The 18,383-nt window shown below is 47.3% G+C and overlaps 1 protein-coding gene across 1 annotated transcript in view; it reads right to left on the reverse strand.

Annotated features, from left to right (window-relative positions):
• Positions 1-162: 162 nt before the first annotated feature.
• The window catches only part of LOC121695711 (unconventional myosin-X-like), a 101,845-nt gene continuing 83,624 nt past the window's right edge, over positions 163-18,383 (reverse strand). Inside the window, 17 exon segments of the mRNA XM_042076791.1 lie at positions 163-2,382; positions 3,035-3,226; positions 3,658-3,981; positions 5,255-5,425; positions 7,084-7,207; positions 7,932-8,068; positions 8,408-8,615; positions 9,283-9,580; positions 10,023-10,146; positions 11,928-12,085; positions 13,391-13,585; positions 14,008-14,150; positions 14,516-14,571; positions 14,913-15,006; positions 15,303-15,398; positions 16,576-16,819; positions 17,160-17,283. Of these exon segments, the coding sequence (XP_041932725.1) occupies positions 2,278-2,382; positions 3,035-3,226; positions 3,658-3,981; positions 5,255-5,425; positions 7,084-7,207; positions 7,932-8,068; positions 8,408-8,615; positions 9,283-9,580; positions 10,023-10,146; positions 11,928-12,085; positions 13,391-13,585; positions 14,008-14,150; positions 14,516-14,571; positions 14,913-15,006; positions 15,303-15,398; positions 16,576-16,819; positions 17,160-17,283 (2,793 nt within the window). The 3' untranslated portion in view covers positions 163-2,277.

Raw genomic sequence — 18,383 nt, forward strand, 5'->3', positions numbered from 1 at the left:
CTGCCTGTTTGTGTAGCCTAGGCCTAGGCCTACTACTGAAATTTACAATAAAAAAAGAAAAGAAAATATATGCTATTGACAATAATAACAGCCATAGACCCTATAGACTTTTGACTGCTGGAAATACATACAAATGGTAAATAAACAAAATCACGCATTGTATGAAATACAATAATTTATTAGAGCATTTTGTAAATCCAGTTACAAAAAATCAAATAGTGATTTCTTTCCAAACATAACAAGCAAGAAATTGTTTTTTTTTCTTCGTTATCTGCATTCTCTTTTTTTGCACCACTTACAAAGCAATCTTACACAGGATCTTCTGATGAAGCTGCCGGCAGCCATTCAGAAGCACTGAAGAGAGAGCAGTGGTGGACAGCATACATGCCACTGCACCATCATTGCGATCTTCATCTTCATCATCATCAGCACCATCAGCTGTATCAACCTTGTCTTTTCTGTTATCATCCATCCTAACTACCATCTACATCATCACTGTTATCATCTTCATCATCATTATCATCATAATCTTCATCACCATCGTTAACATCATCATCATTGTATATAATCGGCATAGCCTAATTATCGCCATTGGCACCATCTTGACCTCATCACTATGCTTTTTAGAATCATCATAATCATCGTCAGTGTTTATCCCATATCCTCAAACACACATCATGCCTATAACAACACTGACCATGAATAAATACCCAAGCCCACACACACACGCACACCCACACACACTCTCTCTCTCTCTCTCTCTCTTTAGACACAAATCATTTCACACTTCCTTCTGTGAGGCATCAAACCACAAGCGCTTGTTTAACAAAAAAAAATACAAATAAAAACAAACAAAAAAATACTTGCTTTTTCCTGTTGATGAATAAGAGAGTCAGTCATAAACAATCTTTTCATTATGATAACATAAACAAATGTCCTAATTCATCCATATACTGTATATCCAAAAGAAGGCCGTGTTCAAGCGTGACCAATCCTGTTACACACTGTCCACGGGTGAAGTAAGATCTCTGTTCCTACGTGTGTTTCCAGGCGAAGTCCAGATGGGAGGCAGAGCCCTTAACGAGGCCCAGACTCCGCCGCTTCAGGTGTTCTGCACCACATGATTAAAGGATGACGGAGGCCTTTAAAGGGTTATTATGATTATGATGAAGACCTGCCTGACCAGGTCTCCTGACAGTCCAGCTCTTGGTTAGTCTTTTAGTGTCCGTATGCTCTCCTGTTCTAACTCACAAAACACAGATGGGAAAAGCACCAAAATAAAAAGAGGTCCAAACACCACCACATCTCTCTCACACACACACACACACACACACACACACACACAAGTTCCAAATGGTAGCACGTCAGTCTGTATGGCGTGTCTTCTCAAGTCGACCTTCACTACCAATCCGTTTGCTGGCTGTAGTATTGTTCTTTCTTGCCATCATGCTCGGGATCTTAGTGGACATCTCTGTATAACTCTTTGGGGCACACACCTCATCTGGCAAGAGGAAGTGTGTGTGTGCGTGTGTGTGTGTGTGTGTGTGTGTGTGTGTGTGTGCGTGTGCGTGTGTGTTTTGAGAGATACAGCTTGGAGCGCTGGGATGGCTTAAGGCATCAGGACGCTGAGTGTGTGAGATCAAGGTGACGGCTCTCGGCACTTTACCTGAGGAATCCTCTCACACAGTGTCTCCACTCTGCTGGCTTGTCATGGTGGCCAGACATGAATGCTACAGTCCAACACCATCAGCGGCACCTGCAGCATCATCCGTTTAAGAACACAATGGAGATGGACAAATAAATGCGACCTGTCCATTTGGTGCCAGACAACATGTGAGACCTGACGTGACACATGGGAAGCCATCTGTGCATGTGTGAAGTTTCACTCGGTCCGATCATTATGTGCATGCTTATGCACATGATTAGTGAATGTGGAGGTCTCCAGACCCAATCAGGAGATTAGTGAAGTCCTCTGATGGATGAGGGTGTTTGGTGCCGGAAGGAGCTGCTGTCTCAGAATGTCAGTTCATTAATAAACACTTAGTGGCTACAGTAGTTAGGATTTAAATACAGCATAGGCTACACAAATGGTGTAAGATACACCTACAAAAGCATCACAGTGGACCTCTCAGGTGTCAATCAAAAGAGGTGCTCCTTTCATTGGTTAATTTCTTCGTCAGTTGGTTACGTCAACCAATCACAAAGCTTGGTGCTCTGGGGAGGGAGGCCCCTCTATGAGCACCTTGGAGAAGCAGTAACCTGACTGGCCAGTCCTGATCACCTGATCCAGTTGCTGCCATAGCTGGATACGGAGCGTACACTGCAGCGCTTCTTGACTATCATGTTGATGTAGGCCTTTATGATCTTGGTGATCTCGCCCACCTGAGAAAGGACACCATTTTCAAATGAATTAATACTGACTTAGACAGGCTTTAGACAGACTTTAATCTTCCCAGTGCAGTCAGTCTTAGCTCTATTCTTACGAGAAATCCATGGCACTTCAAGCTGCCATAAAAACACTCGTAAAAAATGCATTCCTTTGTTTTAATATATATGACATAATAAGCCCAACCTTCCACGTGAGTTCTATGATTATGCCCTATGTAAGAATGATGCTAGCAAACCACTATAGGCCTTTTGTGTGCCCTATGATAGGAACAGGGAGAACACTGTTTAAAATACACTACGGCCGGCATTAAAAAAATCAGACTGATGCCTGATTAATTCCTTTCCTTTCAAAGTTGTGTTCACCTCAGCGTTTTGATTGCAGTTTGTGAGAAAGAAGTTTAATTTACATTTATTAATTTAGCAGACACTTTTTATCCAAAGTGACTTACATATGTCTATTATATCCCAAGGGACTACATTGTCCCTGGAGCAACTTGGGGTTAAGTGCCTTGCTCTACGGCCCATCTGTGGAACCCTGGAATCAAACTCACAACTTTTCAGGCTTCTGCACGCTACTCCAGCTCCTTTACCACTACGTACTACGCTACCACCACCCTGGGTGTTTCACACACACTTATTTATTTACCTGAGGCGTGTCGAAGAACATCTCGCGTCCGTCGACGGTGATCTTGTAGGTGCTGGGCTGTGGCGCGCCAAAGAAGATGATGTGCTCGTAGGGGAAGGTCTCCAGAGGCTTGGCCTCGCCGCGCTTATACACAGAGATGTTCTCAGCACTCACGCCCAGCCACAGGTCATGGGGGAAGCCTCCCTCCTTACACTAAACACACACACACACACACACACACACACACACACACACACATGCACACACGCACGCACACACGCACGCACACACGCACAAATACACGCACGCACGCACACACACACACACACACACACACACGAAGAAACAGACATGTATAAAATACATCAGTGATGACACTAAGGGTTTGTAGCCTAACGTTGAGGACATAAACACACACAAAGTTATACATACAAACAGCCACACGTGCGTGCATTCCGACCACTCCTTGTTGATTTTTCTGCACTTTATTACACACGCACACACACGCACTCTCACCTCCACATCGAAGAGTGTTGACCCATATACCGGTCACTCCTTGATGATTTTTCTGCACTTTATCATAGCCTAGTGTTCACACACACACACACACACACACACACACACACACACACACACACACTCACCTCCACGTCGAAGAGTGTTGACCCGTATCCCGGCCACTCCTTGATGACGCTCATGTATTTGAGCAGGGCCTGGTGCTGCTGCAGGCCCTGCAGACGGCCCCACTTCTCCAGGATGGACGCGCGCGTGGACGACGTCTCCTCGCGCAGCCACATGTCCAGCATCTGCTCCTCCTCCACGCGCTGCTTGCGCAGCGAGCCCGTCTTCAGCGAGCGCCGCAGCGTCCCGTCTAGGAAGCTGGTCCGCCGACGCTCCAGGGTCTGGGCCGAGCCCGGCCCGCCCGTGGGGGAGGAAGAGGAGGTAGAGGAGGAAGAGGAGGTGCCCACCTGTGTGTGTGGAGAGAGAGGACAGAGGGGTCAAGATCAGAGGGAACAGCTGTACCAATGAAGATGTACAGTATGTGAAGAAGCTCTTTAACTTTATAGCGACGTGCAGCAGGTGTGTGTGTGCGTGTGCTTGCATATGTGTACCTTGGTGAACTGCAGTATGTGTGTGTGTCTGTTCCTTGGTAAACTGCAGTGTGTGTGTGTGCGTGTGTGCGCGCGTGTGTGTATGCATGGGTGTGTGTGTGTACCTTGGTGAGCTGCAGTATGTGTGTGTGTGTGTGTGTGTGTGTGCGTACCTTGGTGAACTGCAGTATGCGTGTGTGTGTGTGTGTGTGTGTGTGTGTGTGTGTGTGTGCGTGCCTTGGTGAACTGCAGTATGCGTGTGTGTGTGTGTGTGTGTGCGTGCGTACCTTGGTGAACTGCAGTATGCGTGTGTGTGTGTGTGCGTGTGCGTGCCTTGGTGAACTGCAGTATGCGTCTGTGTGTGTGTGCCTTGGTGAACTGCAGTATGCGTGTGTGTGTACCTTGGTGAACTGCAGTATGCATGTGTGTGTGTGTGTGTGTGCGTACCTTGGTGAACTGCAGTATGCGTGTGTGTGTGTGTGTGTGTGTGTGTGTGTGTGTGTGTGTGAGTACCTTGGTGAACTGCAGTATGCGTGTGTGTGTGTGTGTGTGTGTGTGTGTGTGTGTGTGCGTACCTTGGTGAACTGCAGTATGCATGTGTGTGTGTGTGTGTGCGTACCTTGGTGAACTGCAGTATGCATGTGTGGTGTGTGTGTGTGTGTGTGTGTGTGTGTGTGTGTGTGTGTGTGTGTGCGTACCTTGGTGAACTGCAGTATGCATGTGTGGTGTGTGTGTGTGTGTGTGTGTACCTTGGTGAACTGCAGTATGCATGTGTGTGTGTGTGTGTGTGTGTGCGTACCTTGGTGAACTGCAGTATGCATGTGTGGTGTGTGTGTGTGTGTGTGTGTGTGTGTGTGTGTGTGTGTGCGTACCTTGGTGAACTGCAGTATGCATGTGTGGTGTGTGTGTGTGTGTGTGTGTGTGTGTGTGTGTGTGTGTGTGTGCGTACCTTGGTGAACTGCAGTATGCGTGTGTGTGTGTGTGTGTGTGTGTGTGTGTGTGTGTGTGTGTGTGTGCGTACCTTGGTGAACTGCAGTATGCGTGTGTGTGTGTGTGTGTGTGTGTGTGTGTGTGTGTGTGTGTGTGCGTACCTTGGTGAACTGCAGTATGCATGTGTGGTGTGTGTGTGTGTGTGTGTGTGTGTGCGTACCTTGGTGAACTGCAGTATGCGTGTGCGCAGGCGGCCCACAGGGTACACGTGCTCCAGGCTCCAGGTGGCGCGGCACAGGTCCCCGTGCAGGTACTGCAGACGCATGGCCGCCAGCTGCTGCAGCGTGTCCTCCGGCGCCGGGAAGTGACCGCTGATCACACTCTCATGGGCCTGCACGCACACACAGACACAGTTACAGAGGGGAGATTGTGTGTGTGCGTGTGTGTATGTGTGTGTGTCCGCTGATCACACTCTCATGGGCCTGCACGCACACACAGACACAGTTATAGAGGGGACTGTGTGTGTGTGTGTGTGTGTGTGTGTGTGTGTGTGTGTGTGTGTGTGTGTGTGTGTGTGTGTGTGTGTGTGTGTGTGACCGCTGATCACACTCTCATGGGCCTGCACGCACACACAGACACAGTTATAGAGGGGACTGTGTGTGTGTGTGTGTGACCGCTGATCACACTCTCATGGGCCTGCACGCACACACAGACACTGTTACAGAGGTGTGTGTGTGCGCTCACATGTGTGTGTGTGTGTGTGTGTGTGTGTGTGTGTGTGTGTGTGTGTGTGTGATAAGTTATCAGTATTATGAAAACAATGTTGGTGTTGCTATTATGATTTAAATGCAATAATCTCAAGAATTACCTTGAGTCTTAATAGTGTTCCCAAGTAGTTTAACAGTGCATGCTCTACTAGGTTGGAGTGCATTTTAAGCTCATCAAAATATATAGCCCTCCTAATATCTTTAGCCAATCTGTTAAAAGTAATAGTGAATTTAAAATATACTGCATGTTAAATAATATTTTGACAATAATTACATGTAAAAATGCTCAGATCAATACGCCCATCAGTCAAGAATATTAAAGTTTTTCTCAGTTGCTTTAATGCTTCTGTCAGCTCGTTTTCAAAACAATTAACACTGGCCTGGACAGAAGCACTCTGTCAAAAATGGTACATTTGGTGGAACACACTGACAAAACATTTAAAACAGCAAACCTTTCCTTCAGACAGCGCAACTTGCAGTCAAATCACTGTGCTTCCAACCATTACACAATGGACAATCAAATGCAAAATCTAGTTTTCAATAAGAGCAGGTTCACCCTTAATTTCTACTGCGTCTGTGCCATTTGTTGTTGCCTTAGGCTACATAGTAGGCTAATGGTGTATGAAGGCAGACACGCATATCACAGCAAGAAATATATTATTTCCTCTTAAGATCAGTAACTGCCATTGCCCTACAATAAGCTCCTAGACTAAACCAGACAAATTTGTACTTGCATGTCCATTTTCTTTGACCTTAGCAGGGAGCATCTGCACTCATCAATATTGAATAACTTTCCCTCAACAAATAACCAATACAGTCCTGCCAATTATCTAGGTGTCTTTGCCAACACAGAGGTGGTATCTATTATGGATAAGGAGTGATTGCTGATTAAAAAAATGTGCAGTTTCATACAATATTCATAATTCTGCAAGCAATTTCTGATTGCTGTCAATAGACGTTTTCCATTTGTTCAACAAAGTTAATCCAAGTAATGCCTGGAGTCTTTCTCTGAGAGCCATGTTAAAGGATGAAAACCAAGTGGATCCCAGAGTCATTAAGTGCATCAATCGAGAAAAACTCGAAGTATGCACTAACGTGTGTGTTTCTGTTGTTCCTTATCCATCCAGCAGGGGGAGCTCTATCCTACTCATGGCGCAGTAAGGAGTGATCCCCAGTAGGGGGAGCGCTATCCTACTCATGGCACAGTAAGAAGTGATCCCCAGTAGGGGGAGCTCTATCCTACTCATGGCGCAGTAAGGAGTGGGACCTCACTCCTGCTCACCTGCTCGAACATGAACACAAACTCCACCCCCTCCTTGGGCATGCTCTCTACGTCCAGGAAGCAGTAGAGCTTGAAGTAGAGACGCCATTGGCTGTCCTCCTCTCCTCCTTCACCACCCGCCAGCCTAAAAAGATGTCACCATGGAAACGACATGTAAGGTCAGCAGAGTTGGGCTCTAGTTTGTTCTTCTCTGTTCATGTTGGTGATAGTCAATTTACACCAATCCAGGTGTGTTCAACCTGGACCTGACCACAGATAGGATCAGGCAGGTAACTCTTGCGACGTACGTTGGGCAGTTATCGGGCAGCTATTTTGGGGCACACTGCAAAGCTTCACGACACCAAGCTGTGTGAGATCACAACACATGACTGGCACGACATATTCACAAGCCACATAATTGGATCAGGCAGGTAACTCTACTCAATAGCTCCAGCAGGAAAAGAAATATAAAAACAAGCATCTAAGGCTCTTTTACTGAGAACCTGTTTGGGGCAGTGCAGCTCCCAGACTTGGCTAGGTCTGCGAGTGTGTGTGTTTTGCTCAGCGGTTTGCGTTTGACGTACAGGCTGCTGTCATTTCGTGAAACAGTGCCCTGCTTCCTTTAAGCCCGTGTTGACAAGAGAGGGGCAACATGTTAGGACATGAGGGGGCATACCGATATATCTGGGCCAACTTACACACACACACACACACACACACACACACACACAAACACTATACAAATACATTTATTTACCCACTCATAACTACTTGGTAAACATACGATCACACATTCTCCCTTTCACACACAGACACAGATCCACACAGACACACACACGCACACACACACACACACACACACACACTACCTTTCAAACTTGGCCAGTACGTCGGCCACAATGACTCTGCTCTCCACTGCTCGGTCCATGGTGCTGCTGTGCTCAAACAGGGCAAACATGTTCCTGCTGTCCTCCATCGCCAGCCCTCTGATCAGCTTCTCCACCACCTACACACACACACACACACACAGGCACGCGCACACACACGCACACACACAGGCATGCGCACACACACACACACACACACACACACACACACACACACACGCAGACAAGTACACACACGCAAAAACAAAAACAAATATGTTAAACATATACACATAGATTAATATAGATAATACATATGAAACAGACTGTATTCGTGGGGTATGGTGAGAGTCATGCATAGGTTGTGTGTGTGTGTGTGTGTGTGTGTCTGTATGTGTGTAGTGCGCGTGTGTGGTGTGTATGTCTGTATGTGTGTAGTGTGTGTGTGTGTGTGTGTGTGTTCTGTGGTCTGCGCTCACCTCTCCAGCCGTCGTGTGTGAGTTGATAGAGATCTTGCAGGAGCCTCCTCCATGGCAGTACACCGTGGTGGTCATCTCCTGCCTGACCAACAGGGCGGCGATCTCCTCCTGAGACGGCACGTACTCACGCAGCTTTGTCTTCTTCAGGGTCTCCCCGATGAACATAGCATACTGCTCGATCTCAGTGCCAGTGAACAGCTCCTTTATCCTGGACAGAGGCGTAAAAGCGTCTCAGCTTAAGACCAGCATCTCCAGTAGCCAAGAGGTACATGACATGATTTATAATCTACAGTAATGGATAAGTGGATAACAAATTGGGATTTCGCACTTTCTCACTAAATGCTACTAGAATGCTCCCTGTCCGCTCCACAGGGATCAGGAGACATGAATGACAGATGTCACATATTGAATGACAGATGTCACATATTGAATGACAGATATAGATACATATAGTTGACACATAGATTCATTCTACACTTTTAGATGGGGTGTGTGATGTGTGGGGTAGGTGGAGTGTCTGATGGAGTGTGTGTGTTGTGTGTGTGGTATGTCTGTGTTGTGTGTGTGTCATTAGTGTGTCGTGTGTGTGTGTTGTGTGAGTGTGGAGTTTGTGTGGGGGTAAGTGTGTTGTGTGTGTGTGTGTTATGTGTGGAGTGTGCGTGGGGGTAAGTGTGTTGTGTGTGTGTGGAGTGTGTGTGGAGTGTGTGTGGGTGTAAGTGTGTTGTGTGTGTAGAGTGCGCATGGGGGTAAGTGTGTTGTGTGTGTGTGTGTGTGGAGTGTGTGTGGAGTGTGTGTTGTGTGTGTGGAGTGTGTGTTGTGTGTGTTGTGTGTGTGTGTGTGTGTGTGTGTGTGTGTGTGCTACAGTGGCGGCGTACCTCTTGAGGTGGAACTTGAGGTAGCGCAGGATACCGCGGCTGGGCAGGAAGGTGCAGCTCATGCAGGTGAGGAGGTGCCAGTGCGCGCGATTGGCCGCGCTGTTGGGCTGCGGCACGTGATTGGTCTGCTTGATGAGCTGGCAGTAGACCTCGTCGCGCAGGGGTCGGAGGTCGTGGCACGTCTGCAGGATGCCCTGGATGATGGGCGTAGGGTCAGACACCGCCTCCATCTCCTGCAGCGAGTTGAACATCTTCACCGCCTCGTCCTGCAGGCTCGAGTAGCCCTTCTCCTTTTGGACTGCACAGAGAGAGAGAGAGAGAGAGAGAGAGAGAGAGAGAGATGGAGAGAGAGAGATGGAGAGAGGGAGGAAGAAAAAAGAATAGAGAGAGAGAGAGTGTGAGAGACAAATAGAGCATGAGAGAGAGAGAGGGAGGAAGAAAGAGAGTGTGAGAGAGAGACAAATATAGTGTGTGAGAGAGAGAGAGAGAGAGAAAGAGAGAGTAGGAATGAGAAGGCCAACTTCTCATCTAAAGCAGTTCATTTAGCTCTAGTTTTTTTTAGTTTTTCTTGCAACTGCTGTACTGAGTACTGTAAACGCAGATACGACTGGCTCTCAGTGTTTAGGGACATTAACTATCTGAGCACACAGTCCTGTTCTTGCAGGCAGGTGAAAAGGCCACTTGTGCAGCTGACCATGAATACAGGAACTCCTCAAGGGCTTGAGCTGGGGGACACTCACGGGTGGTGTTGACCTCTCCATAGGGCAGGGGCAGCAGTGGGGAGTGGAGGGGGTGCTGCGTGTATCTCAGGATGGGGTTCCGTCTGTACGTCTGCTCCACAGCCTCCACGTTCAGACTGTTCTCCTACACACACACACACACACACACACACACACACACACACACACACACACACACACATACACACATACACACACACACACACATCTATTAAATACTATGTTATTAAACGCATACATCCAAAATGCAGGATTCATCTCATACAATCATACACGAAGAAATTACACACAAATATTCAACAGTGTCGGCAATCAAAAATAAGTAAATATTTATAACTACTATGAATTCCAGTTTCTCTTTTCCTTTTTGTGTGTTCTCAGGAAAACGACTGCCCTCACCCGCCCCAGCCAACCCCACCACACGCTGGCCAATAGCCTCCCATTGCACACAGGAGGGACACCTCTCCACCGTGTTCATAGCGCAAACTCTCAGGAATCTAAATAAGCAGCTGAAAACCTTATTTCCCCCTTAACCGCATGCCTGGCAGACTCACACATGCAGAAGCAAACATTGCTTGAAAATTGTGAAAAGATAAAGACAAACACACACAGTCTTTTGATAGTGCAGTTCAGTAGCACACTGGAGAACTGGCAACGCCTCGAGTGTGTAGTGAGCAGTTGTGAAACCCAGACAGGCGAGCCAGAGAGCACTGCATATCCACCACACTGCACTGCACACACACACACACACACACACACACACAGGGGGGAGACAAGCCGCAAGGGAGAGCTGCAGCCTGGGGGAGTCCCAGGCCAGATCTGGGGCAAATCAGGGGCAGATCTGGGCCAGTTTTGAGGCAAATCAGAACTTGGTGGGCCAGCTCTGGGGCAAATCAGAGGCAGGGGATAAGAGCCTGGGCACCCGGGCAGCAGCAGCAGCAGCAGCACGCCCCAGCGTTAGCGTTAGCATTAGCACTCGGCACACCTTCCATCCCAGTACCTGGCTACGCTACGCCGCTAACGGCTACAGGGTGCATCAGCTGGAGCAGGAGCAGGCTAGCAGCAGGTGAGGCAGCTCACTACGTCTGCTGGGAGCTCTGCATGGCCTGGGGTCCAGCAGCAGGGTTAACAGAGCAGGAAGTATTAGCATAGCATAAGTGTTAAAATTAGCATTGCTGTGAGATGAGTCAATAATATTAGCATAAGTTTAAGTAAAAGCAAGCTGCATATCGGTTAGCATAAGCAATAAGATAAGAGTTGTGAAGAAATAATCATTATTTTAATTTTATGTTATGTATCTAACCCTTCTGATTACATAAATGGCACCTGTTAATTTATTGTGTTAGAATTTCGGAGAAACAAAGTGACGAAACAAAGTCTGAGTCCTTGGTGATTGGATTATCTTTCTCTCTTTTTCTGTTTAAGTGTGGGTGTATGCATGTATGTGTGTGTGTGTGTGTTTGTGTGTGTGTGTGTGTGTGTGTGTGTGTGTGTGTGTGTGTGTGTGTGTGTGTCTGTGTGTCTGAAAGTGAGATACAGAGAGAGAGAGAGAGAGAGAGAGAGCATGAGTGTTTGTGTGTATGTCAGAGAGAGTGTGTGTGTGTGAAAGTGTGTGTGTGTGTGTGTGTGTGTGTGTGTGTCCTCCAACTCTTCCAGACATGTTACGTAACCCCACACACAAAAGCATCAGTGATTCGTGCCCTGGCAGCACATCTGAGACAGCATCAGTGATTAACTCCCACTGACAGACTCTGTCAAAGGTTGTGTAAAGGTAAACTTCCGCCTGACAGGCCTGGCCAACACTGTCTTCTTTCTGCTCCGGGCCGCCACAGACACATGTGACTGACAGGTTTTCACACATCTCTGTGAACCGCTCCAGGCCTATGTGTAGTGTGTAGGCCGTACCTTGATGTCGCGGATGAGCTGTTGTGTTGGCGTCTCTATGGGAACCTTGTTGTCGATGGCGCCCTGGATGGCCGACGCCCAGCGCATGGCCTCGTTGAGGAGCTTGGTGTAGAGGCGGTAGGAGTGCTTGCGCCCGTGCACGATGATGTTCCAGTAACCTGGGAACACAACACAGGAGCCAGTAAGCACTGGCAAAAACCAGCCAAAACCAGACACCCATCCCCGTGGCACTGAACACAACTCACAACTGGATATAACCACTGGCTGAGCCTGGCACTGTCACACTGGCACTGTCTCACTTATCAACACTGGCACGCTGGCACTGGCATGCTGGCACTGGCATGCTGGCACTGTCACGCTAATAACCACCGGCTGACCTGGCACTGTCACACTAGCAGACCCAGTAGATAGTCTATAGGGCCGTATTAAAGGGTCATAATCTTATCCAAGACTAACTGGCATTCAGTCAGCCAGAGATCATGTGAATCCATAGTTGATGATTCACACTGAGTTGTCCTTGGACACATGGAGCAGTAATAAACACCAGTGTAAACCAGAGTAGGCTAGTTTTGTGCACACAATACACTTCTTTTATGCTGCTTCAAAAACAAAATAAATGGATCTTTAAGAAAGCATTCTACAGATTTTATATTACTGTGTCCTTCACCCGTTTTATATGCCCACCTGCTGTTCCAACTGGAGACGGACACACTCCTTAATAATATAAAAGGTCAGGACAGGACAGGACAGATAGCAGGGTAGTGTATGTGTGTGTGTGTGTGTTGTGTGTTCCAGTGCCAGGACAGCTAGCAGGTAGTATGTGTGTGTGTGTCGGGGGGGGGGGGGGGGGGTTGTGTGTATAAGTATGAGTATATATACTCTTTTGATCCCGTGAGGGAAATTTGGTCCCTGCATTTATCCCAATCCGTGAATTAGTGAAACACACTTAGCACACAGTGAACACACAGTGAGGTGAAGCACACACTAATCCCGGCGCAGTGAGCTGCCTGCAACAACAGCGGCGCTCGGGGAGCAGTGAGGGGCTAACCAGTAGACCACGGCTGCACACGGTTGTGTGTGTGTGTGTGTTTGTTTCAGTGCCAGGGCTGGTAGCAGGGATAGTATGTGTCCTTCAATATTAGGACTAGTAGAGTAGTAGGAATATTTATTGTCCTTCAGTGTTGGTACAAACAATAGTTAGTGTGTGTCCTTCAGAGCTATGGATGGTGTAGTGTCCTTTAGTGCTAGGGCTGGTAATAGGACTAGTTAGTGCTCTTCAGAGTATGGGTTGGTATTAGGACTAGTGTCCTTTAGTGTAAGGACTGGTATTAGGACTAGTTAGTGTCCTTCAGTGCTAGGGTTGGTAATAGGACTAGTTAGTGTCCTTCAGTGCTAGGGTTGGTAATAGGAATAGTGTGTGTCCTTCAGTGCTAGGGCTGGCTGTAGAAATAGTGTGTCCTCACCAGTCTCCTTGAAGACCTTCTCGTCCGGCTGCACCACGGAGCAGAGACTGTTGAGCACCAGCGTGCCCAGCTTGGAGGCGCTGCGCTCGGAAGACTTGTAGTAGTCCAGCGAGGTGTTGGTCAGCACGAACCAGCGCTTCTTCAGCTTTAGGGACGTGCTTTTAGCACCGGACTTCATCTCTTTATGCAGCCAGCCTAACACACACGCACCCACACACACACACACACACACACACACACACACACACACAGCACACGTACATGCACACGCACGCACACACGAACACACACACGCACCCACCCACACACACGCACCCACCCACACACACACACACACACACACACAGCACACGTACATGCACACGCACGCGCACACAGGCACACACGCACACACATGCAAACACACACACACACACGCACACACACACACGCACGCACGCACGCACACAGACACACACACGCACGTGCACACCAACACGAACACAACACACACACATAATTTTTAGGGTTAGCATAGAATCAACTCCTCACACAGACAAATACACACACACACACAAACACATACACACACACACACACAAACACACACACACACACAAGCACACACACACACACACCTCTGACGAGGAACTCTTGTCCATCAATGCGTGAGTCTCCTTTGGGCTTTTGCAGCAGGCCGATCCAGTGGTGCATCTCTTCAGGGAGCTCAGAGTTGCAGTGAATCACTCGGTTCGCCGTGATTATCACAAACGAGTTGGGCCTGGACACACACGCGCGCACACACACACACACACACACACACACACACACACACACACACACACACACACACACACACACACACACACACACACACACACACACAAACACACAGAGTTAGTAAGAGCTCTAATGGTAGGGGTAAAAGAGTTTATGAAACAGAAGCCTTTTATTAAAGCTATGACTTTTGTCTGAGTGATAATCTTCAACTAGTCTCACAGGAGCCGGTGGGCTGAAGTTTAACCTGGGAGATTACTAACCAAGGTGGCTGCTTTGGGGGGAATTTTTGGATGACATTTTTCCCCAAAGGTGGCTGCTATGGCCGGAATTTTTCTGGATGACTTTTTCCCAAACCTGTTCCCTCACCTGTCAGGATTATCCGACGCACACACCGAGTCGATTAATCCCACATCCAGCGTTCCCTGAAAGGTCAAATGTCACAGGTAAGCCTCTTAGATGCGTATGGGTGTGTGTGTGTGTGTGAGAGAGTCTGTGTCTGTCTCTCTAATAACATGCTGAGAAACAGAATTAACATATGAGAATTAGAGAAGAGATTTGGGAGGAGTGATTACGTCTTAATAAACAGAAAAAAAGTGTGTGTGTGTGTGTGTGTGTGTGTGTCTGAGAGAGAGAGATAGATAGATAGAGTGCGTGTGGGTGTGTGAGTGTGTGTGTGTGTGTGTGTGTGTGTGTGTGTGTGTGTGTGTGTGTGTGTGTGTGTGAGTGAGAGAGAGAGAGAGAGAGAGAGAGAGTCTGTGCTCACCACAGCATTTTTGGGGTTGGCCTGCTCATGCTGCATGTCCAGAAGCTGTTGAGGGGTGGCACTGTGCACCCGACTCAACACGTTAAACCAGCCACTGTACACACACACACAAACACACACACAAACGGAGAGAGAGAAAGAAAGACAGAATTTAGTACATTTTTTAGTACATACATGACTAACTGCATGTTATATATTTTGCCATAGGGTCAGCTGCAGTTCCTCTACTCTCCTGCAGGGGGTGCATCTTGCAAATATAAGACAAAGACAAGTCAGAGCAGTGTACATACATTCAACTTTTAAAATGTTGTAATCTCCATCATCCTTTAATAATTATTTCAGTGTTAATAATGATCATATCAGTCATGAGGGGTTGTCATGGTAACACACCTAGCATCCTCTGGTGACTCTGCATAGATGTGGTACGTTCTCTCGTCGGTGACGATGTTCAGAGCATTCTCCTTCACATGGTTATCAACAATCTCCCTGTGAGACACACGCAGGAGGTCAGGAGAGAGTCACACGCACATAGACACACACACACACACACACAACCCCCCCTCCCCACACACACGCCAATATGGGCAGGGAAATAAACATAGTTATGCAAACATGTGGGTCTCTCATGGGTACATGAGCACAGCCAGACAGACAGATGAACACACAATGGGTTTCTCTTGTGGTCACCTGTTTCCCTATAAAATACCCTCAGGTGAAGTCAAGAGTCACACACACACACACACACACACACTCACACACACACTCACGTAAATTAAGCTATTAGAGAAGTGTGACGTTCGGTTTCCATGACGGCAGTGTCACTGGATCTAAACAAACTTTCGAAGAAGCTTCATAGCATCGAATGTAGACATGCGGCATCATTTCTAGCTAATACATTGTTTTAAATGTAGGCTATAGCCATAGCCATGTTTTCCCTGCTAGGTAGCAGCTTAGCCACATAATATGGATTCCCTGGCAGGTGTAATAGAAAGAAACAAAATTCCAGTGGACATTTTAGATCTTATCAAAGACTGGCAGCTGTTAAGAGTGACGTTTTTTGCCTCAAAAATATAGTCAAGACACGTCCGTGAATTTAAGGATTTTAACCTGCAGGCTGTGAAGTTAAATGCCAGTCTCTTTTTATGGAGGAAACCCATGATAAAAACAAAACTCTGTAGTCACAACTTTGATCGTGTTGGTATGAATATGTGTTGCAGTACAGTATGTGATTCCTACAGTGTAAAAAAAGTACTAGTGTCTTAGAAACATTATGAAAAGCCACCACTATGGTCACCTCTATGGTTAGATTGGTTTGTTTAGATCCAGTGAAATTGCTGCATTGCCAACGCTACGTCATGGCTTCGGTACTCTATTAGCTTCCACTATAATCAATACAACTGGCTACACCAGACGTGATAGCGGCGCAGACGTTCGGAAAATTAGACCAGTCTTCTAAAAACAATGTTTACGCTACGAGAACAGAGCAGTTCAGTTGCGCACCTGGTGTGGCTTCCCTGTCTCTCTCTCCCTGTCTCTGTCTCTCTCTCTCTCTCTCTCTCATTCTCTCTTTCTCACTCTCTTTCTCTTTCTCTTTCTCTCTCTCTCTCTCTCTCTCTCTCTCTCAAACACACAAACAAACACAAAGCTGCGTCTGATATCCTACTTGGCGGCGCGGATATCGATGGTTCCCTTGAGCTTCTCCTCGCTGTCGTTCTCGAAGTACATGAGCTTGGCGTCGCGCAGCACGAACCAGCGCATCTTCCAGTTGCGGCGCGACAGCGTGGACATGCCGCCGCCCTTCTTGTAGAGCCAGCCGCTCTTCAGGGCCTCCTGCTTCGCACGGAACCACATGAACGTCTCGTCCTTCAGCACGCACCAGCGCCGACGCCAAGGGATCATCAGCCCGCCTGAGGACGAGAGAGAGATGGAGCGAGAGAGAAGGAAATAAGAGGAGAGGGAGAGTTTAGTGTGTATACGTGTGTGTTTGCGTGTATGTGTGTTTGCGTGTATGTGTGTGGGCAAATGCGTGTTTGTGTGTGTGTGTGTGTGTGTGTGTTTGTGTGTATGTGTGTGTGGGCAAATGCGTGTTTGTGTGTTTGTGTGTATGTGTGTGGGCAAATGCGTGTTTGTGTGTGTGTGTGGGCAAATGTGTGTGTGTGTGTGTGTGTGTGTGTGTGTGTGTGTGTGTGTGTGTGTGTGTGTGTGTGTGTGTGTGTGTGTGCGTGCATGTATGTGTCGTTAACTCACTCTTCATGTAGAGATAGCTGTGGAAGTAGGGAGGTCCGTTGCCGTTGAAGATGGTCACTCTTCCGTTGGACACCTCCTCATCTGTGTCCACGAAGCCGTCATTATCTTCATCACTCTCAATAAACTACAGGACACATAGAGACACATGGTCTTCATCACTCTCAATGAACTACAGGACACATAGAGACACATGGTCTTCATCACTCTCAATAAACTACAGGACACATAGAGACACATGGTCTTCATCACTCTCAATGAACTACAGGACACAGACATACACATGCATGGTCATCATCACTCTTGATATAGGTGACAGTGGATGAGTAGTATCCCTACACTCTCCACCTCAAGCTGGTGTGGGGTGGCTGGTGTGGGGTGGCTGGTGTGGGGTGGCTGGTGTCGTTCAGGTGCTGTAAAGCGCTCTGAGGGCCAGATGTACTAACGCTTTTTCGCCCACTTCAGGCGTATTTGTTTCGCAATGTGCGTGTAAAATCATTGCAAGGTATGTAAAAATAGGCCGCAATGATGAATGAATGAAACGCAAACTGCCTGTCGCGGGAGCTGAAAATGGCTGATTGCGTTTTTCGTGTCATGCATACTGTATGCATTCATGGGAGGATCCAGGGGAAAGTGGGAGTTTAGCGTAAAAAGATGGGAGGGGAAGAGTAAAGAGCGCCTAATTATGTATTCCGCTGTATGTTCAAAGACTGCTCCTGAAAGCGCACGTCTATTCTGCGCCTAAATACTAATGCCTTGTACTATAAAAGCAGGTGTTAATAATTGCAGTTCAATGCGTCAATAAGAGAACCTTTCAAAGACAACAGAATCGCTATTTAGAGCACCAGTAAACTTTCCTACTTGCTAGATTTGACCAATTTTCCATAGCCTACGTGCACAAGTAGTTTGAGTAAAACTACTGATCTTCATTATCTCCCTGCTTGTTGACATCTTATCATGTATGGTATTATTTCATGATCGCTAAACGTTTGATTCTTTTTAATGTTGTCATCAGTTAACTTCATTCAACTGCGCTTGTATGTAGGCTCTGTTTGATAAATACGACGGAAACTTGGGTCTGACAGCGGTCGCAATCTGCGGTTTGTCCATGACGCTGATACCGCTATGTTCGCAAATGTACGTACATCTGGCCCTCGGTGCCTTGATAAAGCACTATATGTGTGTGTGTGTGTGTGTTTGTGTGTAGTGTGTGTATATGTAGTGTGT

The sequence above is a fragment of the Alosa sapidissima genome, chromosome 2 (genome assembly GCF_018492685.1).
Source record: "Alosa sapidissima isolate fAloSap1 chromosome 2, fAloSap1.pri, whole genome shotgun sequence".
NCBI lineage: Eukaryota > Metazoa > Chordata > Actinopteri > Clupeiformes > Clupeidae > Alosa > Alosa sapidissima.